The sequence below is a fragment of the Crinia signifera genome, chromosome 1, assembly GCF_055691185.1.
Source record: "Crinia signifera chromosome 1, ASM5569118v1, whole genome shotgun sequence".
In the NCBI taxonomy this organism is placed as follows: domain Eukaryota; kingdom Metazoa; phylum Chordata; class Amphibia; order Anura; family Myobatrachidae; genus Crinia; species Crinia signifera.
Window position 1 is genome coordinate 320,975,921 of NC_139217.1, and position 16,354 is coordinate 320,992,274.

General features: G+C 41.0%; 1 protein-coding gene across 1 annotated transcript; it reads left to right on the plus strand.

Annotated features, from left to right (window-relative positions):
- The first annotated feature begins 324 nt into the window (after nucleotides 1-324).
- On the plus strand, nucleotides 325-14,313 carry S1PR3 (sphingosine-1-phosphate receptor 3). Its single transcript, XM_083187418.1, has 2 exons — nucleotides 325-498; nucleotides 12,739-14,313. The coding sequence occupies exon 2, from the start codon at nucleotides 12,903-12,905 to the stop codon at nucleotides 14,028-14,030; it is 1,128 nt and encodes a 375-aa protein (XP_083043544.1). The 5' UTR covers nucleotides 325-498; nucleotides 12,739-12,902; the 3' UTR covers nucleotides 14,031-14,313.
- The last annotated feature ends 2,041 nt before the right edge of the window (nucleotides 14,314-16,354 follow it).

Genomic DNA, 16,354 nt, shown 5'->3' on the forward strand with positions numbered 1-16,354 from the left:
AGCCAATATTGGAAGAAAGAGATCCAGTTCTGAATATTAACACTGGGGAGCAGAAACGTGCAAACACGTTTTAATTGTACTGTTGTGTTATCACTGACTAGTTCAGTTGCAAATAGAATAGAACTTTAAATCGTATTTTATCATTGTTTAGCTTTTGCAAATCTGTGCCTTGTGGCAGTGTACAATTACCATGACAATGTGGCCGGACTGATGTGCCTGGCAGCTATGAACTGTGGTAGGATGACAGAGTAGGAGGAGGGTCTGCACAGCGAGTCACAGGGAGAGGCGGTGCGCTGCTCCCATTCACACATGCTGCAGCTACGGTACAGCCAGGCTGGGGATGCAGTCTGAGGAGATATGATACTGCCCTGTCTGCAGAAGGATTGTGCTCCGCTACTCCGGGGAATTTCTGCATCTCCTGTGTGTCTGGGATAATAGACAAGAGTAGCTCTGGGACATTTTTGTAGTTGGAATTGGTAAAAACATCCCAAACTTTAGGTAAGTGTAATTAGGTATGGTAAATGTAACTACATCCATCAGTAGGTGCTGGGGGACCACTACAGTGTTGAAAAGCTATCTACACATATATTGCCTTAGAGGACACGTTAGCTGTTCTCGAAAGTGCCTAAAAGTTTAGTGAAAGTGGTTATAATGGCAGAATAGTAGAATGTAAGCACTAGGTAGCACTGAAAACAAACATGAAATAGCAGGGAAATGGCATTATTGATCATTTAGCTATTTACAATGTTTTCTTGTAAGTTAAAGAAATAAACTGATTTACATCCTTTTAGTCCTCAAATCAGTAGAGACCCAGCCTCCTGTATCAGTATTCATACAATATGATGCTTTACATTGCTGCTGTGCTGTAATATGGAATGGGTGTGTAAGACATCTGTCATACTGTATTCTATCAATCTGACTTTATTTCTGTAGAAAAAGGGAACCATAATAATATGTTTTGCATATGGCTTTGGAGTTATTGATCTCATAAAGCTACATGATATACAATGATTACAGAATACAGTTATCTGTGCTGGTAATAAGGTATAAATATGTATATATTTTGGTATACACACTCTGTAGTTTTTGTAACAATGGCTTTGATGTAGATGAGCTGTAGATGTTTTACCATGTGATGCGCAAGCTATGGGGAAGATGGAGAAGTGATAAAGCACCAGCCAATGAACTCTTAACTTTTATTTTTCAGACCTACCCTGTAACATTACAGTTAGGAGCTGGTTGGCTGGTGCGTTATCAACAGCCACTTTATCACTTCACCAATACAACTGCCCCTATGTTTCCTAATCACCATATACTAATGTACAATCACATTCATGGTATTTACTATATAACTAATACATATGTGCATCAACAAAAACTTCCCTTACTTACATTACTCACAAAAGGGCCCATTTAGCATTTAATATTTGTGGCTAATTCGGGTGTTTTCGGAGGTTAGCCGCAAATTTGTATCACTAGGGACCGCAGCAGGAATCTCCGATACGTGCTGCGATCCCCCTGCTCTGCCGGCAGCTGCATCGCCCATGGATTTCCTGATGTATCATTACCGTGCAGCATCGCATCGGGTCCCTGGGCTACCGCCATTCTGAGATGACGGTATCCCATTGTAGCTCATTTGCTACAGACCGCACTACCGACTACCGACATGTGCAGACCCCCAGGCACCTGGCTGCGCGCATTGCAGGGATGGGCTCCTTTTGGACATACATAAATCCCCACAATAGAATCGCATATTACAATGTGATCCCGGGCAGTAATATACTCAGCCCAGATGGCATTGTATATGCAATCCTAATTAAATGGGTACCAAAATATTTTGGCTTACTTGTAGTATGCTTCTTGGTGTAATGGTTGAATTCAGCAAATAGTATTGCAAGATCGACTGTCATTAGGTTGACACAAACATTATGTCGACATGGGCAAGGTCGACAGTCGAAAGGTCAACATGGGTTTTTTTACTGTTTTTTGAGCCGACATGTGACGAGAGGCGGTATTTCATGCCCTACCATCCACTAGGGCATGGTGGGAGAATAATATGGTGTGCCAAGGGCAGCGAGGCACCGTGCCCGAAGCATGCCGAGCCATGCGAAGGGACGCGGTGCTGCGTCTCAGTGTCCATGTAGATTGTGTCGACATTTGGGTAAAAAAACAGTGAAAAAAACCCATGTCAACCTTGTGTCGACCTAATGACATGTCGACCTACACCCATGTCGATCATTCATGTTGACCTAATGGTGTCGACCCAATGCATTTCGACCTAACTGTTGGAGTCCTAATACTCAGAAACTTATTGGCACTGTGGCTGCTGGTGTCAGAAATGGAAGGACTGCAGCAAAGATATAACAGATATCAGAGATATCTGCTGTGATCCCCACCACGGTATATTGGAACTATATTTAATATTTGTAGATATCCCACAAATATTGAATGATAAATAGACCCCATAGATATGTATGCCAAGCAAAGACATAAGTATTCTAAACCCATGGTTTACTTCCCTGTATACTTTCAAATCACATACAAATATACCAATTAAAGCAAAGATTAACTAGTTAAAAAATGCTAAACTAGTTGAAAGCATGTTCTTCAATAACCCAGGAAGGTACGGCTATGTGGCGATGGGTGAAGTGCTGGTGCAGTTTCATGCCAGCTGAGTTTTGTGGCAAGGCAGCCTCACAGAGATGTGAATTCCTGGCACTACGGTTTCTAAACACTGTTTTTACATTGCCATTGTGTGGAATGTCATTACGCAGTGCATTCAGAAGGATCAGAGCGGAGGTGACGACAGTTCATTCATTCTGCAGTGTATTGTAATTGGGGTAGGACTGGGAACACTGTTGAACGAGAGAAATATTTTATGGGACAGTTTTAAAAATGTTATTTTTAAACAGTATGAGTGATTCACTGAACCTGCATGTACAAACATCCACCAACATTGCTAAAGGGTACTGTAACAAGACCTGCAGTTTGAATATATTTCATCTCTTTTGTTCATAGTTGGTATTGAAATGTCGGTAATTGGAAACCAGTTCTGGTGGCAGTGCTATGCATATACACTCATGACTGGTGATTCTCCGAGAGCATATCGTACCATTACAGCTTTCTGGCATAGGCAGTGGCAAATAGGTGTTTGATAAGCTATATGCTGGTACATATAATCCAATAATGAACCATACCTACTGTAGAGGCCATCTGTCATTATCCAACAATGATGTATATAATATGTACTCACCCTGCAAGAATATAGGTTGACTATATTACAGTAAAGTGAGAAGGACATGAAAAAAGATCTGCTCCAAACCTGCAGAATGACATTTTCTAAGAACAGACTTGTTGTATACCTGATATTATTTACAATGTAGACTTTAAGTTTCAACTGGTCAGACAGTTTATCTCTTCATTGACTGTAGGGTAGTTTAGGATATACAGAAACATTCAATATATTCATAGGATACTTGATATGGCTCAGTAGATTAAAATAGCTTTAAAGAGAAAATATTCCCTAATTCTTTCTTATTGTGTTGTTATATTGGCTGGAATTGGCTTTACTATTCTACATGCTTGGGACTAAGGTTTTTCCCGGTTTCAAATAACCATACAACATGGCTACACTACAATGAAAGACATCGCACACTGGGCTCTATCTTTCCCAGCACTGTTCTTGGCATCCTTATGATAACATTAGCACAGTAACTGTGGGGTAAAAACATTAGTTACACATGAGCATTAAGTCATTTCATTTAAGTTTTAGAATTAAACGGATAAAATATCATATGGCTGTAGATAAGGAAATTTGTAGAGTAAGTAATTATTCATTTCTCTACATTTGTTAAGTTTAGAGGATCTGTCATTGTGACAGGTGAAAAGAAAGAATATTAACCCAATGGTAAGAAACCGGTACAGCTTTTACTTGCTGTCTTCATGTTCTGGGTTCTTTAAGCCTGATTCTTGATTGTACTGTATTGCACAGCCGCAGGGAGGTATTACACAGCTGCAGGAGGCATCTGGCAACAACAGATGCCACTTGACATCACTGCAGATACGAGTGCTGTGTCCACATACTGTACACAGCATTGGACCCCCACAGAAGCCCTCGGCCATCATATTAAGCCTCAGCCTACTCAGAATGACCGCTGGAACTACTTAGCCAGGGCCAAGTAGTCTGCCTCGGAAAGAGCAGACCCTTTGCTGGCCACACTTATGAAATAGGGGCAACGTGCCCCTTTCTTTGAAAAATGTTGCTCTGCGCTGTCCTCAGCTTGGGGACATTCAACCCTCAAGAACCATTCGGTTAACACACAAACCCATGACATCGGACTTGTATGCAAGCTGGCAGGTTTGAGAGAGATATGTTTTGTGTGAAGGAATACATTTCCTTCTGAAAGAGCATATCAGGGAGCCTGTGAGAGCAATACCTATGTATGCTGTACTGAAGACAGAGTGTACTTCTCTGTCAGGGCCAGATGCACTAAGCTTCAAAAGTGATAAATTGGAGAGTGATAAACAGCCAGCCAATCAACTCGTACCTGTCATGTCACAGACTGTGTTTGAAAAATGTCAGGCAGGAGCTGATTGGTTGGTTGTTTATCACTCTCTATTTTATCACTTTTGAAGCTTAGTGCATCTGGCCCCCAGAGAGGTGTGTCACAACATCAAGCTATGTCCAACTGGAAATTGGCTCATCTGCTGGTATTACCAACAGATATATACGTGGTGGTGGTCAGCGCCCTGCTATGAAAAGCCGCCCACCCGCCCGCTAAAATCGCATGGACAGGTGAAAATCGCTCAGTGTGTATGTACTGGGCGATTTTCAGCACATCGATTTTCCCCATCATCGCTGTGCGGGTGTGGGATGAATCACCGACAGTCGGGATTCTGACAGTCATTACTCAGACGTCGGAATCCCGACTGCACAGCGGGGTGAGCGCAATGAAGCCCCTATGGGGGTCGTGGACCCCCACGAGGGAGCATTCGGGAATCCGGCGTCGGAGTATTGACTGTTGGAATCCCGACTGTCGGGGAGCCGTCCGGCACCCTCGCTGTGCATACAAACTGAGCAAAAAGGCACCTTAACTCTCTTCAATCCACCAAGTTCATGTAAGTCATTACATGTTTTTAGCCATCAAGGGGCAGATTTATCTGCAACTATTATTCTTATTATTACTCGTTACGATGGTACTTAAACCAATAAACTGCTATCTGTCATTTTTCAAAAACACATGACAGCTGAGAGCTAATTGGCTGGAACACCAGCCAGTAATTCGTAACAAGTGCATATCCTCCAACATGGCCTATTCCATTAGGTACAAAATGCTCTGTTTCTGGACTTCCCTGCCAGTGGTAGTTGCAGAGGTGGGACTCCAGCACAGTCCAATATTCAAAGAGGGGAGTCACACCTAATGCCACCCCAAACATCACTGTCCTGGACTCACTGGCAGTTGATGTGACCCCCCTCTTTGAATATTGGACTGTGCTGGAGCCCCACCTCTGTAACTGCCACTGGCAGGGAAGTCCAGGAACAGAGCATTTTGCACCTAATAGAATGGGTCATGTTGGAGGGTATGCAACTGATAATAATAATAATTTGTAACTATTTGTGATAATAGGAATATCAGTTGTTGATAAATTTGCCTCTAAATGCCCTGGAAAGCCGTGGTCATTTTCTTGTAGCACGCATCCACCTTATTTTTCTCTCCAGTGTATTGTCCTCAGTGGGCAGAGAGCAGTGATGTCATCCCTGTCTTGTGAACCAGCCTGGCTTCTCGGAAATTGATAAATTCTTCATGGATATCACCTTTATTACAGGGATCCTCTTTGACATTCAGGGACACTGTAATAATGTTGTAATGTGCTGGCAATGCGGCCCTATCAAAAGTTATTGTGACCCATTAGGTGTATCAGGTGACCCATCACTTCTCTCATACATAATGGTAATTAAATGGATGCAGAAAGATCTTATGTTGGTGTTTATCCCTCAAAGTACCATAAATAGATTTGAGAAGTGCTCAGCAATGGTCGGTCACAAATAACAATGCTGGAAAGTCCAGAAATCCCAGATCTAGAATTCCCATGTATTCTTGATAATAGATCAAACACTTGTGAGACAGTAAAGTAAAACATGCATAGAAAGAAAGCCAGATATAAGAATTTTCAAATATAACGTTTGCAGGGTTTTAGCATAAATCTAATTATAACTGGGGTACAACATTGTCCCGTGGGTGGTGGTGGTGGGGGTAGTTGGGAGTACCCCATGTCAGTCGCTGCTCTGCTTAGCACAGCATCTATTCACCGGGGAAAAGGGACAGGGGGCATGCCTGCAGCTCACAGGGCTGGCACTGCACTTGCCCCACAGCAATGATAAAGGGGACATGACCACGTCCTCTATGTGTGAAGTCACATCCCTCATATCCAAGGCCACACCTCTTTTCCTGAACAAGCCTGCTGCTGGTAAGGTCCCTAGTTAATGGACCCAAAAGTGGAGTGGCATGATAAAAGATTATCTGCTCAACAGCCAATATAAAGGGTCTGAGATTATAAAGAGGTTAAGAAACCCGAGTGCATACCTCCCAATATTTTAACTTCATAAATCGGGAATATTTGGTACCGTTATGTTCAGAAATGAACTACAAAACATAAAGATAGCACATCGAGCTACATTCAATAGACAAACTCACAATTGGTGCGACAGGATGAACTGAATGAGACATGCACCAAGAAATATGTTTTCATTTTAGTCCAGAAGTCTCAATTTCTAGAGCTGTGAGGGCCACAAAAAAACTGTATTTAATGGTGTTGCTTATATTTTTTGCTCCAGCTCATAAACATTTTATACATAATGTACCACCCCAGTCTTTTGGCTTACTTTCTTCTTCTGTTTGTCTTCCTCACTGTTTCTGGCTGAGCTGCACCTCCTCAGTTTTCTCTATACTGATACCATGACATGACATCGCATTTACTGCAGAGACCAAGAATGGACACTGGAATGATAACCATGGATGCAGTTATTTTCTCATAGAGGTGCCCAGTGCCATAAAGGGCACACCACAGTGTAACCCTATCACTGCAAATGCAGCACCCTACAGGCCACATGTTTGAGGCCCCTGCTTAATAAATAATTCACATAATATGCATACATGGCAGTGAATGTATTTATTATTAAATACTTTATCTATATAGCACCCACATATTCTGTAGCATTTTATATATTGGTGAATACCAAATTGTTTATTCAGATGTAGTTTATTTTAGTTTACTTTCAGATGCAAATAATGCCAATCATTGGATTCAATTTTAGTAATAATTGTACACAATTACATTATAATAATCATATCAGCTATTTAAAGGCATACACTCGTGTATTTTCAAACATGTAATGAATAGGAAGATATATAGGGTTTAAGTGAAGGATTAGGCTGGTAATATAAAATGCTGGTGTCTGTAAGAATGGTTAGACTGGAATTTGCTCCAGAGGAAATAGTTCTAACAAGTCCACCAGGGGAATTCACTATGAAATAGGATAGGTTCCTTGAGAAAAGTCTCAGAGCTATAGGAATCTGTGGGTCATGTTAGGGTTCTCTATCAATAAACACATTATCTCAAGGGCCCATTAAGACAGTCTTGCTTGTCTGCACATTGAGAATGAACAGAAAGTAGCACATTTGGTTTATATTTTAGAATTTCATTCAGCTCTGTCCAGGCTCAGTGTGTCTCTCACGTATACTTTTAATGGTAAAATATACTTTAATCTTTGCAATGTTTCTTGAACCTGTCCTCAAATAAACCTAATAGGTCAGGTTTTACGGCTACCAATGACTATGTATATACGAAGTATTCTGAATAAGATAATTATTCATCACATTAATATTCTTAAATGTGTTTTCCATCCTTAAATTTGTATTCATAAAGTCAACTTTATTTGAATAATAACTACCGCATTATATTAACCCTTTGAGTGCCAGCGTTGCTGTGAGAGATCCTCAAAATATCCGCTAAATGCCAGCGCCGCTCACAGCGACTGTTCTTTTAGTATAAATAAATACAAATGCGGACAAGTCAATTCATTGAATTTTAGTTGAATATTTCAACCCAAAAGAGAGCGGCACTGGCATTTTTTGCGGATATTTTGAGGATCTCTTACAGCATTCGTGGATCCCCATGAGGGAAAATAGCCTGTGTAAGTCGGGATTCCGACGGTTGGACTCCTGACAGTCAGGATTTCGATTTTGGAGAAACAACTGTCGGAATCCCAAATGTCAGTGAATCATCCGGCACCCCCTCGTATCCCATCACTGTGATACCACCGCCTTCCTTCTTCTAGTATAATGTATAACATGAACTGGCCATGTCAGTAGATATTGATGTGGCTGTACATTATTGCATGTGGCAATTTGTGTACTTTGGACAAAGTGTACCTAGCAATGCAGTAACATAGGGGTTTGCACTGAGTTTGTGCTTTATAAATGAGGCCTAATAATACCCCTTTTACATCAGCGGGTCAGACCCGGGTTAGCGGCGTTGTAAATGGGTCACGCCGTGTCCCTTTACACAGGACTTCTATCCAGGACCTGGGTACAGGGCGGTGTAAACGGGTACGTCGGGTCGTCCGACCTGGTTCTCGTTTCCATCAATGGGGGGCGTACAACCTGCGGACCGCAGCGTCCGCAGGTTAGACGGGGGGCACACACAGCCTCCGCTGCTGTCTGCTGTACTCTGCAGACAGCAGCGGAGGAGGTGAATGGATGCCTGTGTGCGGCTCACCGAGTGGGGGACGGAGCACTGGTGTAAAAGAGACCAAATGCCGGGTCGCACCCAGCTCGAAGATGGGTCCAAAAAGCCGGGTGCGACTCAGCGTTTTGGTATAAAAGGGGTATTACTTCCGGCTGGTATATGGGAAACAGTCTACAACCAGTCATGTAATACTTATTACACTCACCATATGTGTAACAAATATATTCAGCTTACATTTGAAACTTTTAAAGATATTATCCATATAATAAAATGTAAGATGATAAATATGGTGATTAATAAATATCAAGTTACCACTTTCCTCTTAATAATGATGTATAATACTCTCATTATAATCAGCAAAATAATATAATAAGTAATTATATTATAATAAGTACAATTTACGATATTAAGTTTGAAATAGTTTCCATTGAGGAAGCCCTGGTCAGATATCAGGGGAGGTTTAAGAGAGAAAGGGGCCCTTGGTCCCCCCTCCTTTCTGTACTATGTGGCTAATCTTCTAACATGCAGGTGACAAATTTATACTGCACATCTGCGAATCACCGGGAAAATGGCCTCCAGAGTGATTTCTGCTACAGCGATTGTGCCACCGCAGGATTCTGGAGAGGGCCCACGTTTACTGCGCACACTGCACCCATAATTGATACACCTATGCCAGATTTGATATATTAAAGATTTAAGTGGCTGAGAGTGGCAGTCTGTGTGTGTCCATATTCAGAAGAACTGTATAATAAAGGGTTAACAATGTTTTTAGAAATAGGTTGGTGGCAATCATGTGCTTTTGTGAATGAGCTGCAAGAGACTACAATAGCGCACCTTTTCTCTTTTACAGATCAACACAAAGAAGAATTAACACTTGAATTTATAAGTCTGTAGGCAAGTTAGTGGAACATAATGGCTGCTAGTTAACATTCTTCACAACGCATTGAAGTAAATAGAACACAGGAGAGTTTACTGTAACTAAATCTATACATGCACAAAATACAATTCATATGCAATCAAGGCACACACACCCTCATTTTAAAGCTATTGTACTTTGTGAAATTATCACTTGAACACTTAAATTATCTTGTTTTTGAATCATGTAAAGCTACACTATATTAGAGTGATTTTGTAAACCCCCCCCCAAAAAAAAAATCCCTGGTCTCATATAAACAGCGTTCTAGAGCAGAATAGAATACAGTTAAACATGATTGGAAAGTTTCACATGATCTATTAAAAATAATTTAAATGAATCCTGGAGGGGCTGGAAAGTTGGCGAGATTGGTGGATAAGATAGAACAGACACCTAAGTGTCTGTTTGGGGCGCCTGTATGGGCGGTTAAGGCCTGCAGCAATCAAAATAAGGGATTGTCAGTCCCTACAAATAACAAGGAAGTTGGGGGAAGATTGCGCAGAATTGATGACAGAACAAGGATTGATAAAAAAGTAGCAATACTAGTTTAATTAAACATACATGATAATAAAATTGTGCAATTGCAAGGGGGAGGGGTTAAAAATGCAAACAAATGAATAATGAAAAAGCTGCGTCCAGTACTGGATGTTATCACCTTATTCTCTGGCAAGTGGAGAGGGAGAATGTGGACAATATGATAGTCCTCCTAGACACTGGGACATGGAATCCTTTTGTAGAGTGTCCTCCAAATAAGGATTTCCTTGAAAAAGCTGCTCCTAAGCAGTGAAACGCGTTGGCAAGGCTACCCAGCCACCCCCCCCCCCCCCCTATCCTGCTGCCTATCCAGAAATCACCTTGGCAAAAGAAAACTGCACCATTTTGACTATAGAGGAGAACCAGACCGGGACACTTATCCACCCACCAATTTCATTGGAGTACCCACCTTTGAAGGAACGCCACCTATCTAAGGTACTCTCCTATGGTTCAAAGTGAAACCCTATACAACAGAGAATCCAAAACAAGGACTCATACCATCTCAGTTCTTATTTGGAGGACACTCTACAAAAGGATTCCATGTCCCAGTGTCTAGGAGGACTATCATATTGTCCACATTCTCCCTCTCCACTTGCCAGAGAATAAGGTGATAACATCCAGTACTGGACGCAGCTTTTTCATTATTCATTTGTTTGCATTTTTAACCCCTCCCCCTTGCAATTGCACAATTTTATTATCATGTATGTTTAATTAAACTAGTATTGCTACTTTTTTATCAATCCTTGTTCTGTCATCAATTCTGCGCAATCTTCCCCCAACTTCCTAGAGATTGGTGGATGCCATTGTGAATTTATTCAGCATAACCAAAAAATAATGGCACTGTTTATTTACCTGATAGTGTCACTTTATGCTGCTTTCACATTGCCTAAACATTTAAGACCTGGAATTTCGAAACGGTATTTATAATGGGTCTGAGCCACTTATGCCCCTTTCAGACCGCAATTTTTACCCAGTATTTTGTAGTTTTTTTTACCGTTTTAAGGGTTTAAACTGGTTCAGTGTTGTGAAGGGACAAAAACTGCATTAAATTACCGTTTAAGGACAAAAACTGCACTGAAATACCGGTGTGAAAGGGGTTTTAGCTGGCAGACCGTTTTTTAGAAACATTTTAAAATACCTGGTCAAAGCCAGTTTTGAGGTCTGAAAGTAGCATAAACCCCTTTCACATTGCAGGTGAAAACCGTTTTAAATAGCATTTAAGTACCATTCACAATCCACACGTTTAACCCCCAAAGAACACGTTTCAAGCCATAGAAATAGAGCCATTCACACTGCCTAAAAAACGGTTAAAGCACCCTGGAGCTTTCACACTGTAGCTCTACCCGTTTTAAAAGGCAAAAAAAAATGTAAATTTACCGTTTAAGAGCTGCAGTGTGAAAGGGGTATTAGTCTTATTCTAGAAACATTTTATACTTTAGCTCCTGTACCTGTAGTCACCTGAATATAGTCTTATCGTGTTCACAAGTCATCTAGCCCCAAATGTTGTTAGATGACTTACATCATGGTTAGTATAAAAAAAAAGTAGTAAGTAGTTAAAACTAAAAGTTAAAATGAGAAATACAGCCACATCTTTCTAGCTTTATAACTTCATAAAATTGTGTGATAATAAATGCCTGACAGGTTCTGCTTGCACTGTCCAGCAGGGTATGTGTCAACATGCCTTAGGTCGACTCGACATGGATGGCTCGACAAAAGCACTAGGTCAACAATGACTAGGTTGACAATGACAGTCAAAAGGTCGATATGGCTTTTTCACTCTTTGTCGTACCAAATGTCAAAATGGTCGATATAAAAACCCTATCGCTGTGCTTGCCATGCTTTGGGCACACTATTCTCTTCTCCCTCTGTGCCCTAGCGGATGGTAGGGCATGAAGTACCGCCTGTCGGCACAGGTCGGCTAAAAAAAAGTGAAAAACCCATGTCGACATTTTGACTGTCGACCTAGCCATTGTCGACATAATGCTTGTATCGACCTTCTATCCATGTCGACCTTAGGCATATCGGCCTATTTCAGGTGTCGACCTACTGTAAGCACTGCCAATTTTACAGTGTAGTGATCAGTTCCTTTCTGATCAAACAGCAGTGGTGCATGGATGTACTCAGAGGGGAACTGAATGTGGTGATGGAGGGTGTCGGCAGATGAATGTGATTGATCGACCAGAGAATGAGAGGTTAATGATTAGACGTTGAGGAGTTAATGAATGCAGGGTGATTATTTACTGATGGAGGCATATGCTGGTTTAATGATTGAATAAAGGAGTATTAATTATTTTATTTGTTTTTTAAAGAAATACGCCTATATTAGCACCATGTTTGGGGACTGCTGTCCTAAAGCAGAACACCAGAAACAAATCAGTCCAGAGTGTTCTGGTCTGGATGAAGTCTGTCTGTGACCCCAGCACTTGCCGACCACTGAGCCACCCACATTGTTATTTAGTTATACAGAATTTAGCAACAGAATACGTCCATACTTTTTAAAGCTTAACAATTAACTTTTTTCTATGATTTATTTTATCTTACAGGGATTTTCTGTTATTTTACTCTGGAATACAAGATGCAAGACACACTTCAACCATCTCTGCAAACCAAAGAGAAGTATCAGAAGATGTGGATACAGCGCCCTCTTGTGGATTGCGTATAAACTACACTGAAGAAGGCCCCACATTCTCTATTTCTTTTCGAAAACATGGCTGCAGGCTCATTAACTTCAACAAGACTGATCATCCAAGAAAATCAGAAATGTGACAGCACAATAAAACTTCACTACAACTACACTGGGAAATCCCTGAAATGCAATGGCAACCAGATGGACAACACTACTGTACTGTTCCTTATCATATGCAGCTTTATAGTGCTGGAAAACCTGATGGTTCTGATTGCTATATGGAAAAATAACCGGTTTCACAATAGGATGTACTTCTTTATTGGCAACCTTGCACTTTGTGACTTGTTAGCTGGCATAGCTTATATAGTAAATATCCTTATGTCTGGAGCTAATACCTGCAATATCTCATTGACTGCGTGGTTTGTCAGGGAGGGCAGTATGTTTGTTGCCCTTGGTGCATCGACATTCAGCTTGTTGGCCATTGCTATTGAAAGACATTTGACAATGATAAAAATGAGGCCTTATGATGCCAACAAGAAATATCGTGTATTTCTGCTTATCGGAACATGTTGGCTTATTTCTTTCTCTTTAGGTGCCTTGCCGATCCTTGGCTGGAACTGCCTTCACAACTTGGATGACTGTTCCACTGTGTTACCGTTGTACTCAAAAAAGTATGTCGGATTTTGCATCAGCATCTTCATAGTCATTTTGATTGCAATAGTCATCCTATACGCACGGATCTATACTTTAGTGAAGTCCAGCAGCAAAAGAGTCACAAACCACAGCAATTCTGAGAGGTCAATGGCACTGCTCAGGACAGTCGTCATTGTTGTTGGGGTTTTCATTGCCTGTTGGTCCCCTGTCTTTATTCTTCTCCTGATTGATGTTGCTTGCAAAGTAAATGAGTGCATGATATTATATAAAGCACAATGGTTTATTGCTCTGGCTGTTCTTAACTCAGCTTTGAATCCTCTCATCTACACTCTGGCCAGCAAGGAGATGCGCCGGGCGTTCTTCCGCCTTGTGTGTGGCTGCTTGGCCAAGTCCAGTGCCTCAAGGTCTCTACCAATTCAGCCAACGCCTGATCAGAGCAGGAGCAAATCCAGCAGTAGCAGCAATTCACCCAAACATAAGGGATTTATACAAACTCATTTACAAATTAAGGATGACAAGAGTGAGTCTTCGTTTCATAATGGAAATATAAAATAACTTTATTTGAATCTGAAAAACAAACACTGTGTATTTTTTTACAGTCCCTATGGCACTTAAATTATGATAACTGAGTGGATAATTCAAGACATTGTACATCTATATTTAAAGCATGAATTTCAACTTTTTCTGAAGTAGCTCAGGAAATATAATGCATGTTCCAATCAGTTACGTTTTATACTCTTTCCTGCATAACTAACTGTATGTTGTTACTGTACTGTTCAATACAAATTATATTTATATCTCTGTTGACTTTAGTCAAGTAAAAATAATCTTTTTCATATTTGCATTGAAGGTATTTCATTTAATACAACTAGTAATAACTACAACTAGTTATTTGTATGTTATGTATGTCCATCTACAGACACTAAATGCTTATGGTATCAAAAAATAACTTTTTTCTTTTCATTTTCATGAATAAAAGATATCAATGTGCATGTAGAGGATACAAACCTGTTCTCTTATGTTGCTTTCTGATATTGTAAACCATGTGCATTCACCTATTAACCTTCAGTGATAGATTTACGAAAGCAGCTTTGACTGGGAAATTTAAAATGGCAAGAATATTAATTGCAAATCCAGGAGTTTTTTGCAGGCAATATCATTGCCATTTTAAATTTCTGAGGGACAAAATGCTGAGCTCTGCAAAAGCCACAGCTTAAGGAATCTAGCACTTCATGTCTTTATCTCAGACCAAAGCTGGATCCAATGGGGCCTTAGGCAACAAGCCAGTTTGGGCCCCTTTACCCATCAGAAGCCTAGGTATAATGGATGATCTGGCTATAGGGAGAATCAAATTATCCGCAGTAAATTACAGTGGGGGTTATTCACTTTTCCCATGATAGCCAGCCAGCATTATCAGGGATTTTTTTTCACCTGCCTCAAAATTCTCTCAGCTGTGATCTGTAAAACACACCATTACGGGAAATTATGGCGGATTATTGTGTTTTTGCCCAAAAACTAAAAATTTTCGTTAGCCGGGAAAGAAAATTGCAGTAAAAGGAAAATTGTGGCAATGTGCTATTATAACCATGTGAAAAATAAGGTACAATTAAATTTCCCTGTGTCAAAGATATCCATGCTAAAAAAATGTTTCTGAAAAACGGCCAGGGCCTGATTAAAGGTTCCAGGTGCCCTAGGCTAATACACATGTAGCGCCCCTTGTAATGCTGCAAATCACATGGGTATGGGCACCTATGGACTCACCAGTCATACTGCTCATGTGTATGCAAAGAAGGTTATACAACTGGCATGTAGGATCTAATGCTTGTAGCATGGAAATAAGACTTTGACTTTAGGCTGCCCAGATGGTACTGTAAAAAAAAAAGTAATGGTTCCATCAGTAAGTTACATTGTCACAGCCATCTGGCAGTCACCTTAAGAACTTTACCCCCCCCACACTATATTGGGACGGGTGATAGCTAAGAAGCATGGAATAAGTTCAGCCTTCATTTTATTCCTCAGCTGTCACCTGCAAGGTGCCCACCCCCCCCCCCCCCCCCCAGTCCTGGCACCCCAGGATGCAGCCTAATCAGCCTATTGGTTAATCAAGCACTGAAAACAGCACTTGAATCCCAACAGTCATTAGCCTGACATCGAGATCCCGACTGGCCGGACTCAGTCAGCATAGCAAGTGCAACAAAGACCCTTGCGGGCACGGTGTCTTGCTGCGCTCGCCACCTGTTCTATTCTCCCTCTATGGGGGTCGTGGACCCCCACGAGGGAGAATAGCCGGTGGCCGCCGGGAACCCGTCTGTCAGTGTTTTAACAGTCGGGATCCTGACGTTGGGTAAATGACTGTCGGGACCCCGACTGTCGGGACCCTGTCCGGCACTCAACATAATATGTATAGCAAAGTGAGCCTTTCAAGCAAAACGATTAACTGTGACTCTTGTCTTGGAGTTATTAAAATATCCCTAATGTTTAAGTGAAAACTTTAACATAAAATAATTAATATTAATATTTGATGTATCTACAAAATATAATTTGGTGGATAAAGATCCCTAGCTGTTTCACTGCATTTGTCCTTAGTAACCTGTGTCAGTTTCAGTGCAGGAATAATTGGTGCAGATTATACTTTCAGTTCTGCCTCATTGCTTATGCTTATGTATATGTCATTTTAAAATTCCTCTTAACTTGCTCATTATAATTGTTGTATAAAGCACATTGCTTTAGTGTATATTTACTACTTATGAGATTGACGGAACAAGCTCTTATCTAACTCTGGGGATCTGATTCAGATCTGATCGCTGCTGTACGACTTTGTATGCTGATCGATTATAGAAATGCATCTTTCGGGCAGTGTCAGGAAAAACGCACACGTT

Coding starts and splice junctions, on each gene's coding strand:
- S1PR3 (XM_083187418.1), top strand. CDS start 12,903: ATGGCTGCAGGCTCATTAACTTCAACAAGACTGATCATCCAAGAAAAT.